General features: G+C 43.9%; 1 protein-coding gene across 3 annotated transcripts in view; it reads left to right on the plus strand.

Annotated features, from left to right (window-relative positions):
* Window positions 1-336: 336 nt before the first annotated feature.
* STX17 (syntaxin 17) overlaps window positions 337-17983 on the plus strand; it is a 41352-nt gene continuing 23705 nt past the window's right edge. The window contains exons 1-3 of one of the 3 annotated variants that reach the window (XM_082312397.1): window positions 337-457; window positions 6019-6101; window positions 7377-7558. In XM_082312397.1, the coding sequence (XP_082168523.1) occupies window positions 7436-7558 (123 nt within the window). In that variant the 5' untranslated portion in view covers window positions 337-457; window positions 6019-6101; window positions 7377-7435. Of the gene's footprint in view, window positions 458-633; window positions 706-6018; window positions 6102-7376; window positions 7559-17983 lie in introns of those variants that run through there. The other 2 variants (XM_082312399.1, XM_082312398.1) reach the window with 2 other exon arrangements.

Genomic DNA, 17983 nt, shown 5'->3' on the forward strand with positions numbered 1-17983 from the left:
GTCCCCAGGGTCCCACTTGGCAATTTGGTATTGTGTAAATTATGGGACAAGGCAAGGAAAAATGTTGGTAGTGGGGAATTTAACAAAAGTTCTTAAACTGATGGCGGGAACCTTTGGCTCTGTTTTAGAAGAAGAAACTTAACTTTTCTCTCCCGATGAGCCCTTATCCCAGACGCCCGGTACTGCCGCCCCCCCCTGCCCCTGGCCCGGCCAGGGCAGCTTCTCCTCCTCCTCCTCCTCCGCCCCGGCCCCTTCCCGCCCGCCCCGCCCGGCCGCCCCGCACCCGGAGTTACGGAAGGGACGAAACATGAGGAAAATAGCCCCGAGCGCGGCGGAGGGGGTGTGTGCGTGTGGCGGGCGGGGGCCGGGCCGCTGCCCCGCCGAGGGGGAGCCCTGCGCGCCGGCTCCCGCCCAGCGTCCCGGGGCCGGTCCTCGTCTCGGCCGCAGCCGCCGCATGGTGAGGGGCCGCGGGCGGGCGGGGGCTGCGCACGGCCGGGGGCGGCGGAGGGAGGGGGCAACGGCTGCCCCGGCGCCGCGCTGGCAGGGCGGGCAGCGGGGCCGGGGCGGCTGCCGGACCCCCACCGACGGCGGCCCCGCGGCTTTCGCTTTCGCTTCCCGCGCCGGGGAGGCGAGAGGAAGGCCGGGACGGGGCCTGGCGGGCCCCCGGCGTGCTCCGGGCTGGGTTCCTGCGGACGTGGCCGGCCGGTAGGAGCCCGCGGCGCGGCCGGCGGCGGGCAGCGGAGCGCCGGGTTCCCCCCTCGACCCCTCAGCGGGTCCTGCCCCTCGGCGAGGGCCGCGGCGGGCAGCGGGGCCGCCGCCCGCTCCCCTCGGCCTTGCGGGCCGCGGCCGTAGGCCGGGCCCTGCTGCCGCTGGCAGGCCCGCGCCCCTGGGCCGCCCCCCTCCCGGTGCCCGGGGGCTGGCTGGCACGGCGGGGGGGCTCGTCCCGCTTCCCCCCGCTCCCCGCTCGGGTGCGGGCGGTTTCCCTCGCCAGCAGCGGCCGGGTAGCCACGGCTGGCCAGCGCGGCGGAGGGGCTGGGGGTGCCCCAGCCTGGGGGTGCCCCCAGGAGCGGCCGGGCCCGGAGGTCCTTCCCGGGGGACGCGGGTCCGGTGGCGGGGAGGCACAGGCTGACTTGCTGAACGCAGCCACAGCTTGTCCCACCAGCTTGGATTCAGGAAGCAAAAAAAAAAAAAAAAAGAGTAAAATCACAGTGCGACAAATGGTTTAGTCCTGCATTCCCCCAGCTTTTGAAAACATAAGTCAGGAAAAAGAAACGAGTGGAGCCCACTCGAAGCCTTGATATAGGACATAAAACCTTTCTTTACTCTTTCCTTACGCTTCTACTCTCTGCAGGCACCCCTTGCTTTTCAGGGGGGAGGTACAGGACGCGCAGGCCTCTGTAGCCTCTGGGCTGCTGGGGTGAGACCAGAGGCATAGTTCAGTAGCGCAGAACATCGGTCTTAGGGCTCTGATGGCAGGTTGAACTGCGTTGCAGCCACGTATTGCGGGTGTCGGTCCGCTGCAGACTCACTCCACCGGTTCAGCTTTGTTCAAAAAATGTTGATGTGTCAGTCATTAGGTATTTTCTGCCCTTCTGCAGCTGGCTTCAACATGTAAAACCAACACAAAACGCCTGGTGTCTGCTCTGATTTCTCAAATTGCAGTCAGGTGCCTTTGCCTTGTCTGGATCAAGTTTGTCTTGCTGGGAGATCCACAAGCGCACAGATCTGCTAGGAACCACAGCCTGTTAGGTACAGCTGCTAGTTCTGGTTGTTCCACGGGAGACCCGGCACGCGCGGCTCTGTATCCCACTAAGTAGTTTCATGTCACTTTGTGAACACTGTAGGGCTGGTGACAGTGCCTTCTTTCAGCCTAACAAAGCTATTTTCTTTTGGTTCCTTTTACAGCCAAAGGAGAAAGATGTAATTCAGACCCAAAGTGCAGTTTGGCTGTAGCCCGCCACAGGAGTGTGTTCCTCACTAACTACAGACCTCAGCCAGATGAGCAATAGGGAATACTCTGTCACTGCTATTTTGGCGCCAGTACTACTCTAAGAACAAGTCAGGTCACCTTAGTGAGTAATCTGTTGTAAGTCTCTGTATTCTAGCGCCTGTATTCTAATTTATTTTATTTACACTGAGAAAAGGAAAAGGCTTTTTGGCCTTACAGCCCTTGAAAAAAAGGCATCTGTGCTGAAAGTACTGTTTTTAGTGGCAGTGGTTGTCTAGAGTGTTGTAAGTGAATTAAAATCAAATAGGAGTGTTACATTGCATTTCCCTGGGCAAGCAGAACTCTTTAGGTGTACTCTGCGTTTTTCCTACCGTATTTCAAGAGAGAACACTAGGCAGTTTAACAGAAGTTCATGAGCATTACATTTGATGTGCATTAACAGCATTTACTGAAATTTATAATACAAGTTACAAGTACGTTACCATACATAGGAAGAATTTTACTTCTGGTAGACTGCAACTATGCTACTATGTGCTTTCTATGCACCACCACAAAGTAAGTGGAGATTTTGTGTTAGTGTCAGAATCACATTCACACTTTCACCATTTGGAACTGGATGTGTTAAGATTCTTTCACCCCTTACACTTATTTGATTTAAACAGTGAAATAAGATAGCATATGCTGGTTGGACCTTCAAAAGCTGAAAGAGGAAGTGATCTGTTTTTGAAAAATTTTGTTGGCTTTACGTACCCATTTATTTGGTAAAGCAAAGATCAAACCAGTGGAACTCCTCAGGTTCTTTTGCTCTGCTGCTTACAAACAAGAGCATGTGGATTAATCCTTTATGGAAGATACACTTAAATAATTTCAAGGATATGGGGTGAAAAACTGGATAAGGAATTTTTCCCTGTCTTGGGTAGTAAGAATCATAGATCATTTTTGTATTAAATGCAGATATCAAGTTAATGGTATTCTTTTATGCTAATTTTACTTCACTGTTACAGTTTCAGTTTGGGGCCAGTCTCCAGACAACTTAAATGTTAAGAGGGGAGATATATATAATTTTTGCCACCATCTAATACTTTGATAATGCTGCTACAGTATGCTTTGGGTATGTCTTCGTTTTTATTAACACGGTTGACTGAAAATTATTCTGCATCTGGGTCTTGATCACTTCTGGATAAGTGTTATTTCTGTCACAGAAATATAATTGAATTTTGGTGCATGAATTTTGAATGTTAAATTGAAAGTATATTACTTAGAAGATAACCCCTAACAGGCCTGTAGTATCAGCATTTGAAAAGACAAGATTCTGTAATTTCTTTGTTTATCAAAATATCTTGCACAGTGAATATAATAAAGGACAGTTAATTACAAATGGTTTTATCTAACTTTTTTAATTACTGATTTAATGATAGGCTATTCTCTTGGGCTTTTTTGCTCAAACTTGAATTTATTTTAGAGAATCAGAGCCATGTATTCCAGTCTCAGAGAACTCGAGATTTTGTTGTGCTTGGAACTTGGTAAATGTCTGTAGGAAGGACTGCCCAAGCCCCTGTTCAAGTGACAGTCATAAAATCATAGAATATCTCAAGTTGGAAGGGACCTATAAGGATCATCCTGTACAGGAGGATGATGGGTCACACAACCTTATGTTGTCTGAATGGCACCCTCTGAGAAAAGTTCAGAACTCATACAGGCTCACGTACGTGCTGACTGCAATTCAGATCCAAGGACAGAGACAAAATTATCTTCTTAAAAAGCTCATGTTGAGAGCAGTGTTTTTCACTTGCCTGAGGATAGGGCTGCTACTCAGAGGGATCTTGACGGGATGGAGAAATGGGCTGACAGGAACCTCATAAATGCCAGCAAAGGCAACAAGAAAGCCCTGTATCCGTGATGGAATAGCCCAATGACCAGTACAGGCTGGGGGAAGACTTGATGGAGAGCAGCATTGCAGAATGGGACCTGGGTGTCCTGGTGGACCACACGTTGAATCTGAGTCTGTGCTGTTGCAGCAAAGAAGGACAACCGCATTGTGGGCAGTATCAGTAATTGTAGCTGAGGGACAGCAGGTTGAAGGAGTGAGTCTTCCCCTCTGTTTTGCCCATGTGAGACTTAGCAAGGCTGGTAGGGGGCTGGAGCACATGATAGTCAAGGAGAAACTGAGGGGTGGGTTTGTTCGGCCTTGAGAAGAGAAGATGAAGGAAGGGGAGATCTTGCTGCTGTATGTGGAAGATACAGAGCCAGACTGCTCTTGGAGGTGCTTGACAACAGGATGAGAGGCAATGGACACAAGCTGGTTTAGCTACAACAAAGCTCTTTTTGGTTTTGTTTGTTTTTAACCTGGAGAATGGTCAAACACTGAAGAAGGGGTCTAGTGAGTGTGTGGAGCGTCCATCTGTGAGGTGTTAGAACTTGACTGGGCAAGAGCCTCTGTGATCACATCTAATTCAGCTTGTGCTGGATGGTGTGTGAAAATGCTTCCCAGCCTAAACTGTCCTGTTATTCTGGGATTACTCAAAAAGCAGGCGTTGTAGCTTTGGAAATTAATTGTTAAAGTTATGCTTAGGAAAACACAAACGCAATAAAGTATGCAAGAAACCTTAGATTTCCTTGAAATTGCATCTGGTCATCATATGGTCATCACAAAAACTTGTAATGTTAATTTTATTTACCGTATTACATGAACTTAAAAAAAAGTAAGACCTTGCATATTTTCTTATTGGTAATTTATGGCTTAGAATCTTTGTTACAAAAGCTACTATACTGTTTGAGAGAACATTAAGCAGGAGACCTGATGAGAATGTAAGGAGTTTTTGTATTTCTTTCTTAGTTTCTCACACTTACTGTGCAGTGAATTTTAGGCAGCAGTGCCTTAAAGAGACTTGTAGGCACTGCCATGAAAGCTAGTTTACCATCTGGGAATTTTTAAGAAGAAAATGACTGTCCAGGGCCCTGCATGCAGCCAAATCTTTGAATTTAAAACTGTTGCCCATTCAGGTTACCTACTCAAGACATGTGGCTGTTGGTTACGCTAACTCTGCTTTCACGGTGGTCCAGTTTATAAGTCATCTAAACTGTCAATTTTGAGTCTTATTAATCTCTAGATGTCATTAAAAGTTAAGGACAAAATTATGATGGATTTAGCTTACTCTCTGCGGTATTTGTTCTAAGACAGAATGGGCTGTGGGTTTCTGTGAGTTCACGTTGTGAGATAAGTTTGAAGAATTTGTGTCATCACTTCAAGATGATTCAGTATTAAAGAAAAGCATGACATGGCTACTGAATGTCTTTAAGGAATGAATTTTTAATATAATTCTAGCTCATAAACTCGTGGAGTAGTGTATAAACTGTCAGGAAATTAAATGTGTATTCAAAGCGGAAGTACCGCAGTTTCGAGTTTGATGCTTTTTATCTTTTGCTCATTGCAAAAAAAATCTGGTCTAGGCTCAAAATAGAGTTCAAGTGCGAGATACAAGTGGCTGTTTCAAAAGTGTTAGGGACCATCGTGACCAAGGTAGAATAAAAGAACCGATCTATTTTTTATCATGTTGCATTTAAGCTACTGTTTATAGAATGGTGGAAAGAGTAAATCAGCAGAGAAGGATTAAAGTCCTTTTTACATCCCGAACAATGTGTGACTGCCCATTGCATGTTTATTTGTAGATTTGGACAAAGACCTATTAACATTAAATGCGTTGGGTTAGAAGGGGATTTGTAAGACTGCTTGATAGTATTTCTCTGTTATTTGAAGTGGGGATGATTTAGCAATGACTGCAATGTAGCAATGCCTGCAAGTCAGTTGATGAAATAATTTCCTTCTGAGGTTCTGCAAAAGGAAAAGGTGTATCACGGGTAACTCTGCAGTGAAACCCTAAAGACTGACTTCTGCTAACTTGTTCTACTCTCAGTAAATGCTCAGTTTTCCACAGTTTTCAGTTTCTTTGTTGGATGGGATAGGTAAAGGAGAGTCTTCTCTTAGCATTCTCTTCTTCAGAAAAACACAACATTGTTTCATTTGTAACTCTGTTGGAAAAGGTGAGTAATCTGGAACTATTTTCCTCTAGAAACCCGGCTTCCCTTTGTCAGAAGCGCTTTCAGCTTTCTCACTGGCCTGATGGAAGATGCTTACCGCGTGGCTCCTTTGAAGGTGAGGGAGACTTGTACCTATCCTCCCTGCAGCCTACAAGTGAGGGCTGTGACTGAACTTTGAGTGGTTCAGTCAAAGACCCAGTGCCATCAACTGGTGTCTGCCTTCAAGTTCTCTCTGCCTGCAGGGATCACAGGTCACAGAAAAAACTCAACACTCTCCCTCCGCGTTTTCACACCATAGTTAAATGTGAGAAAAAGAATGTCTAATTTCACTGTTTGGCTGTGTGAAAAACAGGAAAAGTTTTTAACCTGTTATATTCTGGTGTGCCTAATCTCTACCAGGAGCATTATGCTAGTTTAATTATTTTAAATTAGTTTGGTTAATGGAAGAGTTATGCAGTTGCTGTTGTAGTACAGGTACATTCATATAATCAAGTTAGCACGTGTCTTTTTACTGACACTTATGACAAAACTTTCTCATACGTGTCTGCAATTGAACTTCAACTTCTTATTTTTGTTGAAGGAGCATACAGAAAGAAAATTTCATTTAAATAACCTCTGTTTGTACAGTATTAAAGCTACCAAATTATCTCACAATAATTTTTTCTTGCCCCTTGTGTGCACTCAGCATAATGGAATTCCTTTATATTACTCATATGCTCTGTAGATAAATGCTATTATATACAGTTCTACATATTTTGCTTTTAGAGAAGTGAAACTTCAAATTATGTTTTACGGGTATGCACAGAAGAGAATTCAGGCTGCTTATGTACCAGTCCTGCAAATATTTCAGCAACCTGTTTAAAACCCCATGTTAGGTGATGCCTTAGTCGTTTTCAGCAGGGGACAAATGCAATTTGGAGTGCAAATCTTGATTCAGGAGCTCTTAATCTTTCTAGGAAATGGGCTTCCAAAATTAATTTTATTTCGGTGTCTTTTCAGGACACATTTTACAATTTTTAAGATGATTCAGCATATAAATTGGCAAAACTTGAACTCTGGTCAAGCAAAGCATCTAATCGGAAGGTTTTTTTCAACAGCATCTATCATTATGCTGCAAAGCATGTTTGCATCTGCCTTAATTATTTAGCTGTTTTTTTTCTTAGTGTTAAGTTTTATCTATGAAAAATGATCCCCAAAGCCTGCAAATAAGTGGAAATAATACATTTAAATGCAAATAGAGTATCCAGATTTTAAGTAGTTAATACTGCTCAAATGTGGTTTTGGAATAGATGTGATTATTGGAAAGACTGATTTACTTTGTTTTGCTTTCTTTTAAAAAGTGATTCTAAATTACCGCATTTTTGTAAGTCTGTAATTCTTTGGTTTTTAGGGGTTTCTACCTTGGTGAAGGTATACTGGACAAGCGTTGACTTGAAAGGTGCTTTCAGGATGTCTGAAGATGACGAAAAAGTTAAACTCCGTCGAATTGAACCTGCCATTCAGAAATTCATTAAAGTGGCAATTCCAACAGATTTGGAAAGGTTAAGAAAACACCAAATAAATATTGAGAAGGTTAGTGTTCACTTTTTACTAATGTAGTTCTTTTTACAGTATAGAAGCAGTCACGCTGGAAGATTATGTAGAGATTTTGATGAAAAGTTGATTATGAAATGGTTTAAAATTTGGCTAAAAATGAAACTTCTGTATTTTCTGGTAATTCAGAGTGTACAAAGGCCTTTACATTTGTAGTAACTAGTCAGTCAACAGAGCGAGAAACATTACTGTTTTGTGTTAAAATGTTATTTTAAGGAAAGCAGCCTAATATTCTTACTTTATTCTTAAGTAACATGGGTTTGGTGCCAACTATTCTGAGTAACTTACCATTTATACCTCTCTTTTTCTCTATATATTTTTAAACTGTGTTGAGAGAAATAGAGAGATTGAATTATTTCAGTAAATAGAAAAAGAATTGTATCAAAATCGTAGTATGTTCATATGCTTCGTGTTGACATTAGCTCACACTTGACAGTGAAACTGAATATGCTTCCAAGTGGAATTCTTGCATACGCTGTGTGGCAATGCCTGTACTGGTAAAATAAACATGCCCAGGACAGTTGTCTGGCATGAAATGGCCTATGTCCGTATTACTAAATCCTCATATTCTACAAAACAGGGTGGCTGTATCCACATTGCTGATGGAATGTTCTGTGTTTATAACTCCTTAGCCGTTCTCAGGAACTCTTTACGTGAGAGAGCTGTTTGGCATGGCCAAGAACAGTTCTAACAATTTAACAGCACAGATGACCAGATTTCAGACTTGAAACATTCTCCATCTCTGTTTATTAGTGTAGATATAGCCTATGGAAACAGAAAAATTGGTTTGTTGAGGAAGGTGGTGTCCTGGCTTCAGCTGGGATAGAGTTAATTTTCTTCCTAGTAGCTGGTAGAGTGCTGTGTTTTGGATTTAGGATGAGAATAATGTTGATAACACACTGATGTTTTAGTTGTGGCTAAGTAGTGCTTACACTAAGTCAAGGACTTTTCAGCTTCCCATGCTCTGCCCGGTGCACAAGAAGCTGGGAGGGGGCACAGCCAGGACAGCTGACCCAGACTGGCCCAAGGGCTGTTCCATGCCGTGTGACGTCATGCTCAGTATATAAAGCTGGGGGAAGAAGGAAGGGAGGGATGTTTGGAGTTACGGCGTTTTGTCTTCCCAAGTAACTGTTACGTGTGATGGAGCCCTGCTTTCCTGGAGGTGGCTGAACACCTGCCTGCCCATGGGAAGCAGTGAATGAATTCCTTGTTTTGCTTTGCTTGCGTGCGTGGCTTTTGCTTTACCTATGAAACTGTCTTTATCCCAACCCATGAGTTTTCTCACTTTTCTGATTCTCTCCTGAATCCCACCGGTGGGGGGAGTGAGTGAGCAGCTGTGTGGTGCTTAGTTGCCAGCTGGTGTTAAACTATGATGGTCCTTTTTGGCACCCAACATGGGGCACGAAGGATTTGAGATAAGAACAGATTAACCAAAGTGTATTGAGGACTTTATATCTGTTAACAGTTGCTGGCCACAATATTGATTCATCTCTTCTCGATATTAGTTTACCTGATCTGCACCGTGCTCTTTTTTTTGCTGGGCGTGTTAAAGATTGGTGTTGGTTTTTGCAGCTTGCTGTGCTCTGCAGTGATTAGTGATGTTTTGCCTGGGAGATTTTTTATTAAAACACTGGCCTTGAGCTTAATGTGGTATTTGGGTTTTGTACTTAAGCCATTACTGTACCTTGGGTACCACGTTATGGAGACAATTAACAATTATACCTCTTCCTCTGAGAGGTTTTTTTATAGAGGAAATACAGAATGAGATCTTTGGTACTTTCTTCTATGATGTTTCCTCCTTCATTACAATAACTTTTCAGTATCTTGAATATCCTTGGGTAGTTAAGATACTTCTGTTGGTATTTCTTGGGACTATTGTTTTGGTTTTGTCTAAGGTTAATAAGAAATTTAAGAATATCATCCAGAGATCTGCCCCAAGGCTGGATAGTTATGAGTGGCAGGGTGTGTGGGATAGTACAGGCAAGTAGCTAGGACAGTGAGCACCTCCAGTGTTTTGGAACTTCGCCCCTGAACAAGTGCAGAATCCTGAAAAATTAGTAGAGTGTTTGGAAAAAGTACGCTGTCACCCTGGCAACTCCAGAGAGACACAAATCACTGCAATGTGCTGGGGCCTGGGCCGTGCCTATGGAGCCCTGTTGAACACTGTTCAGAACCCTCAAGAGGAAGAGCAGGCCTCTGGATCTGACGACAAAACAACAAGCACTGCGGCTACGCCAGCCGCGGCAGCTGGCACTGTGAATGCTCCAACCCCTGCAACACATACTGCAGTTGAACCAGAGAACCAACTTGTGCCAGTATCAGTTGCCCCTATACACAAGAAAAACTAGACAAGAAAATCGGCTCGTTTAGTAAGGGATGAAGATGAACCAGGGCCATCAGGAGAACAGGAGGAAGAGGCAGAACCCATAAATGAGATGGTAACCACCCAATCCCTGAGTGAGGTGCGAGATGTGTAAAAAGATTTCAGTCGTTGCCCAGGTGAGCACACTGTCACCTGGCTGCTCTGATGCTGGGATAACGGGGCAGTAGCCTGGAATTGGAGGGTAGGGAAGCCAAGCAGCTGGGATCCCTTTCTAGGGAAGGGGGCATTGACAAAGCAATTGGAAAAGGGGCAGAAGCCCTCAGCCTCTGGATGTGACTCCTGTCAAGCGTGAAGGAAAGGTATCCCTTCAAGGAAGATGTTATACGTCACCCAAGCAAGCGGAACACCATGGAGAGAGGTACCCAGTACCTGAGGGAATTAGCCGTGCTGGAGGTGATTTATGATGACCTGGACAATGAGCAATTATCCAAAGATCCAGATGAAGTCAGGTGCACACGACCCACGTCGCGGAGGTTTGTACAGAGCGCACCATTGTCATGTACCAACTCATCGGCAGTAATGACCTGGAAAGACGGAGAGGAACCAGTGGTGGATGAATTGGCTGGCCAACTCCAGCAACATGAAGAAAGTCTCTCTTCCTCCCTGTGGGCCGGCCTTTCAGCTGTGGAAAAACTGCCCTGGGAGTTCCAGCAACTCAAAGAGGATATGTCCTACTCCCCACCTGTACAGACCAGTATCTCAGCCATTAGGTGTAAGCATTCCTCTCCTCAAGAGGGAGGATATAGTGGGTACACACCACGGCCCACCCTGTGGTTTTACCTGCGTGACCGTGGAGAGAACATGAGAAAGTGGGATGGAAAACCTGCCTCGACTCTAGAGGCACGGATACGTGAGTTACAAGAAAAAACAATCACAAAAGGGTGTTCTTCCAGGAAAATTATTGCTCCAGTTTCCAGTGAGCAATTTCCCAAACAGAGTAGAAGGGCTGATTTTACTTCTGATCTTAATAAAGGGACTTTTGGTTCACATTTACAAGAAGTGAGTAACAAATACTATGACCAGGGCTGGAGGGGCCCTGCCTCCAGCCAAGTGGAGGAAAGGGACAACTGGGTGTACTGGACTGTGTGGATTCGATGGCCTGGCACTTCAGACCCACAGGAGTATAAGGCTCTAGTGGATATTATGTGAGAATAATGTTGATAACACACTGATATTGTAGTTGTTGCTGAGTAGTGTTTACACTAAGTCAAGGACTTCAGCTTCCCATGCTCTGCCAGGTGCACAAGAAGCTGGGAGGGAGCACAGCCAGGACAGCCGACCCCAACTGGCCCAAGGGCTGTTCCATGCCGTGTGACATCATGCTCAGTATATAAGCTGGGGGAAGAAGGAAGAGTGGATGTTCGGAGTGATGGCGTTTTGTCTTCCCAAGTGACTGTTACGTGTGATGGAGCCCTGCTTTCCTGGAGATGGCTGAACACCTGCCTGCCCATGGGAAGCAGTGAATTAATTCCTTGTTTCGCTTGGTTTGCATGCGCAGCTTTTGCTTTGCCTATTAAACTGTCTTTATCTCAACCCTTGAGGTTTCTAACTTTTACTCTTCTCATTCTCTTCTGCATCCCACGGGGCGGGGGGGGGGGGGGGCAGAGTGCGTGAGCAGCTGTGTGGTGCTTAGTTGCCAGCTGGGGTTAAACCACGAGAGGTGGTAAGAGATTTACTAAAACTGGTGACACCAATAAAAAAAGGAGGGGAGTGAGCACTCAGAAACACATTTACAGTCATAATATCAACATTGCAATGTAAATTTTGAATTGACCATACAAGATGTATTTGTTTAGAAAAGATTATACTTACCACCATAGAAAAATCAGTGACAGTTCTGCATATGTTTCTGAAAAAGCATTCATCCCATTAATTTGACTAGGCTTATTCACAATGTATAAAATCGAGTGTATATGTAAATCTGGATGGTGTAGGACAAGCATCTACATTTTTTAACACCTTGGGAAGGAATGAAGAAACTGGAGGAAAATAAGTGAACGTGATTTTGATTTCCTGAAATGTATGGTCTGAAGGGTGTGTATAATGTATTGTTGAAACTGTTTTGCATTTTGCTGCTGTCATTTGTTCACAGCTTTTACCATAACTTTACTGTAACTTTACCAAGTGGGTAACCTTTTGGGTGAAATTTTCCATGCCAGGTTTCTGCCTTGAGTAGTTTGGGGATGGGGGAGGAGGGAAAATAAATCCATGTCTTTGTTTCTGAGAACATAGTCAGGAAATAATGTGTTGTTCAAGTGACAGTCATTTCTTTTAATAAGAAATGCTTAGTTTAAGTGATAGTGAGTGATTCATAGCTTAGTGTTAATTTCCTTTCAAAGTAGTGACATGTGTTGGAACACTTGAGATATTTTTGTGGGGTGGTCTTTGTCCGGACTTTGTCCAGACTAAATTTTGCTGTGGCTCTAAAAATATGCCATTTTTGGGGCAAGAGGTATGATTATGAAAAAAAAAAAAAAGTGATTTGCAAGTACTTAGTAGATACTGGTTGAACTTCATGAGCTGAGCATTGCTAAAGATTTACCCAACACTAAGGCATGCTCCTGTGCTTAGAAATTAGCAGAACTCATTCCTGGAGTTGCTAAATTGATTGATCCTGAATCTGAGAATGAAAACAGGGAGATGATTTTTCTGTGTTCCCACTGTCTCATCCTCTTACTTTCCCTTATTTCTGTGTAAGAGGAAACTCTTACTGGCTCATATAAATCATAGAATCATGGACTAGTTTGGGTTGGAAGGGACCTTTAAAGGTCATCTAGTCTGACCCCCCCTGCAGTGAGCACAGGCATCTTCAACTGGATCAGGTTGCCCTGTCCAACCTGACCTTGAATGTTTCCAGGGACGGGGCATCTACCACCTCTCTGGGCAACCTGTTCCAGTGTTTTACTACCCTCATGTCCTGGTTTCAGCTGGGATAGAGTTAGTTTTCTTCTTAGTAGCTGGTAGAGTGCTGTGTTTTGGATTTAGGATGAGAATAATGTTGATAGCACACTGATGATTTGGTTCTTGCTGAACAGAGTTTACACTAGTCAAGAACTTTTCAGCTTCTCTTGCTCTGCCAGGTGCATAAGAAGCTGGGAGGAAGCATAGCCAGGACAGCTGACCCAGACTGGCCAAAGCGGCTATTCCGTACCATGTGACGTCATGCTCAGTGTATAAGCTGGGGGAAGATGAAGGAAGGGGGGGACGTTTGGAGTGATGGCGTTTGTCTTCCCAAGTAACCGTTATGCGTGATGGAGCCCTGCTTTCCTGGGGATGGCTGAACACCTGCCTGCCCATGGGAAGCAGTGAATTAATTCCTTGCTTTGCTTGCGTGCGTGGCTTTTGCTTTACCTATGAAACTGTCTTTATCTCAACCCTTGAGTTTTCTCACTTCTACTCTTCTGATTCTCTCCCCCATCCCACCGGAGGGGGGGCAGTGGGCAAGTGACTGTGTGGTGCTTAGTTGCTGGCTGGGGTTAAACCACGATACCGCATCATAAAAAATTTCTTCCTTATATCTAGTCTAAATCTACCCTCTTTTAGTTTAAAACCATTACCCCTTGTCCTATCGCAACAGGCCCTGCTAAAAAGTTTGTCCCCATCTTTCTTCTAAGCCCCCTTTAAGTACTGAAAGGCTGCAATAAGGTCTCCCTGGAGCCTTCTTTTTTCCAGGCTGAACAACCCCAGCTCTTTCAGCCTTTCTTCACAGGAGAGGTGTTCCATCATTTTTGTGGCCCTCCTCTGGACCCGCTCCAACAGGTCCATGTCCTTCTTGTGCTGAGGGCTCCAGAGCTGGAGGCAGTGCTCCAGGTGGGGTCTCACCAGAGCAGAGCAGAGGGGCAGAATCACCTCCCTTGACCTGCTGGCCATGCTTCTTTTGATGCAGCCCAGGATATGGTTGGCTTTCTGGGCTGTGAGCGCACATTGCCAGCTCATGTCCAGCTTTTCATCCACCAGTACCCCCAAGTCGTTGTTGGCAGGGCTGCTCTGAATCCCTTCATCCCTCAACCTGTATTGATACCAGGGGTTGCCCTGACCCAAGGGCCATGAGGTTCACATGTGCCCACTTCTCGAGCTTGTCCGGGTCCCTCTGGATGGCATCCTGTCCCTCAGGCTCGTCAACCACACCACTTGTCAACCACACCACTGGTGTCATCTGCAAATTTTCTGAGAGTGCACGCGATCCCACTATGTCCTTGATGAAGATATTAAACAGTACTGGTCCCAGTACAGACCCCTGAGGGACACCACTTGTCACCGATCTCCATCTGGGCACTGAGCCATTGACCACTACCCTCTGGATGCGACCATCCAACCAATTCCTCATCCACCGAACAGTCCACCCATCAAATCCTTATCTCTCCAATTTAGAGAGAAGGTTGTTGTGGGGGATTGTGTCAAAGGCCTTACAGAAGTCCAGATAGATGACATACGTAGCTCTTCCTTTGTCCACTGATGCAGTCACTCCATCATAGGAGGCCACTAGGTTGGTCAGGCAGGACTTGCCCTTGGTGAAGCCGGCTGTCTCAAATCACCTCCCTGTCCTCCGTGTGCCTTCGCATAGCTTCTAGAAGGAGCTGTTCCATGATCTTCCCAGGCACGGAGGTGAGGCTGACAGGTCGGTAGTTCCTAGGGTCCTCCTTTCTACCCTTTATAAAAACGGGTGCAATGTTTCCATTTTTCTAGTCCCCAGGGACTTCACCTGACTGCCATGACTTTTCAAATATCATGGAGAGTGGCTTGGCAACTACATCAGCCAATTTTCTTGGGACTCCGGGATGCGTCTCGTCAGGTGCCATAGACTATGTATGTTCAGGTTCCTCAGGTGGTCATGAACTTGATCTTCTCTTATGGTGGGAGGGACTTTGCTCCCCCAGTCCTTGTCTTGTGGGGTAAAAGGATAAAGAATTGGGTGGGGGGAGCTTGTGAGGAAGTACCTCAGATGGGAGGTGAAGGTGCAGAAATGGTGGCTGACCATGGCATGAGAGAAAAACTGGGTTAGATGAAGACCTGGGGCTGCTTGGGCTGATGATGGGAGATAATCATTTGACTGTTTCCTGGGAAGGGTGTAATAAGGGTACAATAAGGATATGAACTGCAATATTCACAGACTGAGAAGTGTATTAGTATAATATTTGCCTGAAGCAATAACTTCTGAATGAGATGACCTATATTTTCAGTCACAGCATGTTGTTTACTCTTTGTTGTTCCATATTTGTATAATTCATTACACTACCTAGATGCCAGTTGATTCAGCATTTTTTTGCCTTGGAATCGGCCAGCTTGCAGCAGCCCTGTACTGTAGCAGCCAGGAGCAGCTTTCTGTCCTCCAGCTTCTCCCATAAAGAACAGTTAATTGAGTTACTTTGCATTGTAGCCAGAGTAGAGAGGAGTCAGTATTACTTGCTCTTTGGTGAGATGATGGGGGAGCCTCGACTGTTATAATTGCCCTGGAGAGGTGTACGCCTTTCAGGGATCAGTGCGTACGTCTCTCAGCATGCATGGCCTGTACCTAGCAGTGGCCATAGAGGTAGCTAAGGGCAGCTGGTGAAGAATAATGCGGAATAGGACAGGATTCAGAGGTGCCTAGAGGAGAGCATCATAATACTAGCTTTTCAATGCAAGCTGTTTCATTCAAATATACACAGTCTTGGTAGCTAGGTTGTTCCCTTCTTTCTCTAACCAAAAGTTGCACAACTGTGCAACAACATGCATTTGTCATAATCCACCAAGAAGGATTTCATGGTTTCAGAGACGTAGTTTTTGGTCCACGGTTGGCTTATGTTAAAGTTATGTTAAAAATGATATTTTCAGGGCAGCACTTCAGTTAACACCAACAGCATCAATGAGTGCGGAGCAGTGAGGTGTACCATTCTTCAGAGTCTTGAGGAAGGCATCCAGAAATGAAGGGATGCAGTTAATAAATACCTGCAAAAGGGTGGCATAAAAGCTATAACCTTCCCTGAGAGGAGTAAAGGGGTGGTCACTGGAAAAATGTAGTCTGGTGATGGGAGGGGGGAGCTGACCTGCCCGTACAGAATGGGAAGTGATTAGCAGGCACATTAGCGTTACACAAATGGTTTTGTTGCACTTTGAAAGTAAAGATAAGCTTTTGATGTGTATAAGGTAGTAATTAGGGAGAGAAGGTGGAGGGCGTGGGCATAACTGTTTAGCGGCTTGATTTTTTTTGGAAGAGTATTACTTTGTACAGCTAAATAGATTCTTTGCTAAGTATTGTCCATATATGTAAACCCCCCTTCATTTAGGATATATAAAAACTCTATCAAGAAGCTTCAAAAGGCATTGGGTGCTGCAATGAGAAACAGAGACACGATCAGTTATTATCCTGTGTAGTGCATACCAGTGTGAGAAGTGATCTTGGGAATTGCTGCATTTTGCAGAACCTGGTCAGTGAGGAGGGGTAGCTGGTTACTGGTTGATCCTGCTGAAAATCTTTTACGTATTTAGACAAAGAATAATTATGCTGTATCTAGCCAGATAGTGTTACCATGGTGTCAGGGAAGGAGCAAAATACATTCCACTCAATTCAGCCATGTGTTGGTCAACTGGAGTCTTTATTGGCCCAGCAACTCATTTGAGTCAAGCATCCCTGTTTTGCAGACAGAAGGGGAGATTGTTGTAAAGATAGTTTTCTGTGTATAGAAGAAAATGCAGAAAATGTTAGCACTTAGGATAAAATGAGTCTTTAGGTTAGTTCTGATTTAACACTTTGTTCAAAGCATTGTCAGAGAAACTCATGCATAGCCGGAGTTTAATTATAGGCCATACAAACCGCAGCATTTCTGTGATGGCACTCAGTGATACACTGAAATACCAGGATGCTTTATTGAGTTGAATTTTCTATTTTGAATGTAAAAATCTGATGCAATCTAAAAGTATCTGGTTTGGACATTTCTTGAGATTTTCAGGTTGTTGGTATCAATGTGAATGATCTGTTTAGTCAACATAATAAAATTTGCATATCAGAAAAATCCTTAAATAATTGTAAACATAGTTCTTTAAAGTGTTAACTGCGTTTGCTCTAGAACAACACTTTTGTGAAAGCAAGAAGTGGTAGCAACGTTTAGTACAGATTTGTCTTTCTGATTTCGGAATACTGTTAATTAAAAATTTCTGCATCCCTAGACAGTATAAGACCTGGCAGATTTGATATTTGAATTAGTAATTAACAGAATTATTAGAAACAAATAACTATGGGTAAAACCTTCAAATAAACAACTGGTAACTATACCAGAAGGTATTCAGCCATACTGAAGGCTTCAGAAATTCTGTGTATTGACAAAAAATATGACACAAACATTTATGAGAAGTAATACATCTGAGTATAAAAATAGTCCCTAAATGCCAGATTCTTTAAAAAGTCCACGCTCAGTGTAATGTTCTTAAAATTTGAGAGTTTCTATTTTTTTTTTTTTTTTTAATACTTTTCTGGCTGTAAGAACTAGAAGTATTCCGAAGTTTACTCTATTGTTAGAATTATGAGAAGGTGAGAATAAAAATATCGCAAATTCGAATTTGAAATCTGTCACTCTAGATAGTTTTAGATTATCAGAACATTAGCAATAGTTTGGTTGAAATACTTCATTATCTTTTACATTTTTATATCTGTTACATTTTTATATCTTTTACATGTATTTTAGCCATAACGAATGTGTTACAGTACTTTTGTGAACTGTCAGCATCAGCAACTTCAATGGTTTTCTCTAAAACACTTTTTGTAAAATTAACTTTCAACCATGTAAACCAAACATCCCTAGAGGTAAAAGGATAATTTTGTAGAATCTGGTCCTGTTTATTTTACAGGCTACTTTTAAGCAAAAATCACTAATTACGTCAAATTGCTTAGAGCAGCAACATTATTTACTTATGATGAAGCCAATATCTCTAACCTCATTTTGTGAATATTGATTTAAACCTTAGGTTCCAGAGATAGTCCAAACAATTAATCTACTAAATCACTGTTTGAAGAAACTATAAAATCAATATATAATGAAATTCGA

This window comes from Platalea leucorodia (genome assembly GCF_965183815.1).
Source record: "Platalea leucorodia genome assembly, chromosome: 1".
Taxonomy (NCBI): Eukaryota; Metazoa; Chordata; class Aves; order Pelecaniformes; family Threskiornithidae; genus Platalea; species Platalea leucorodia.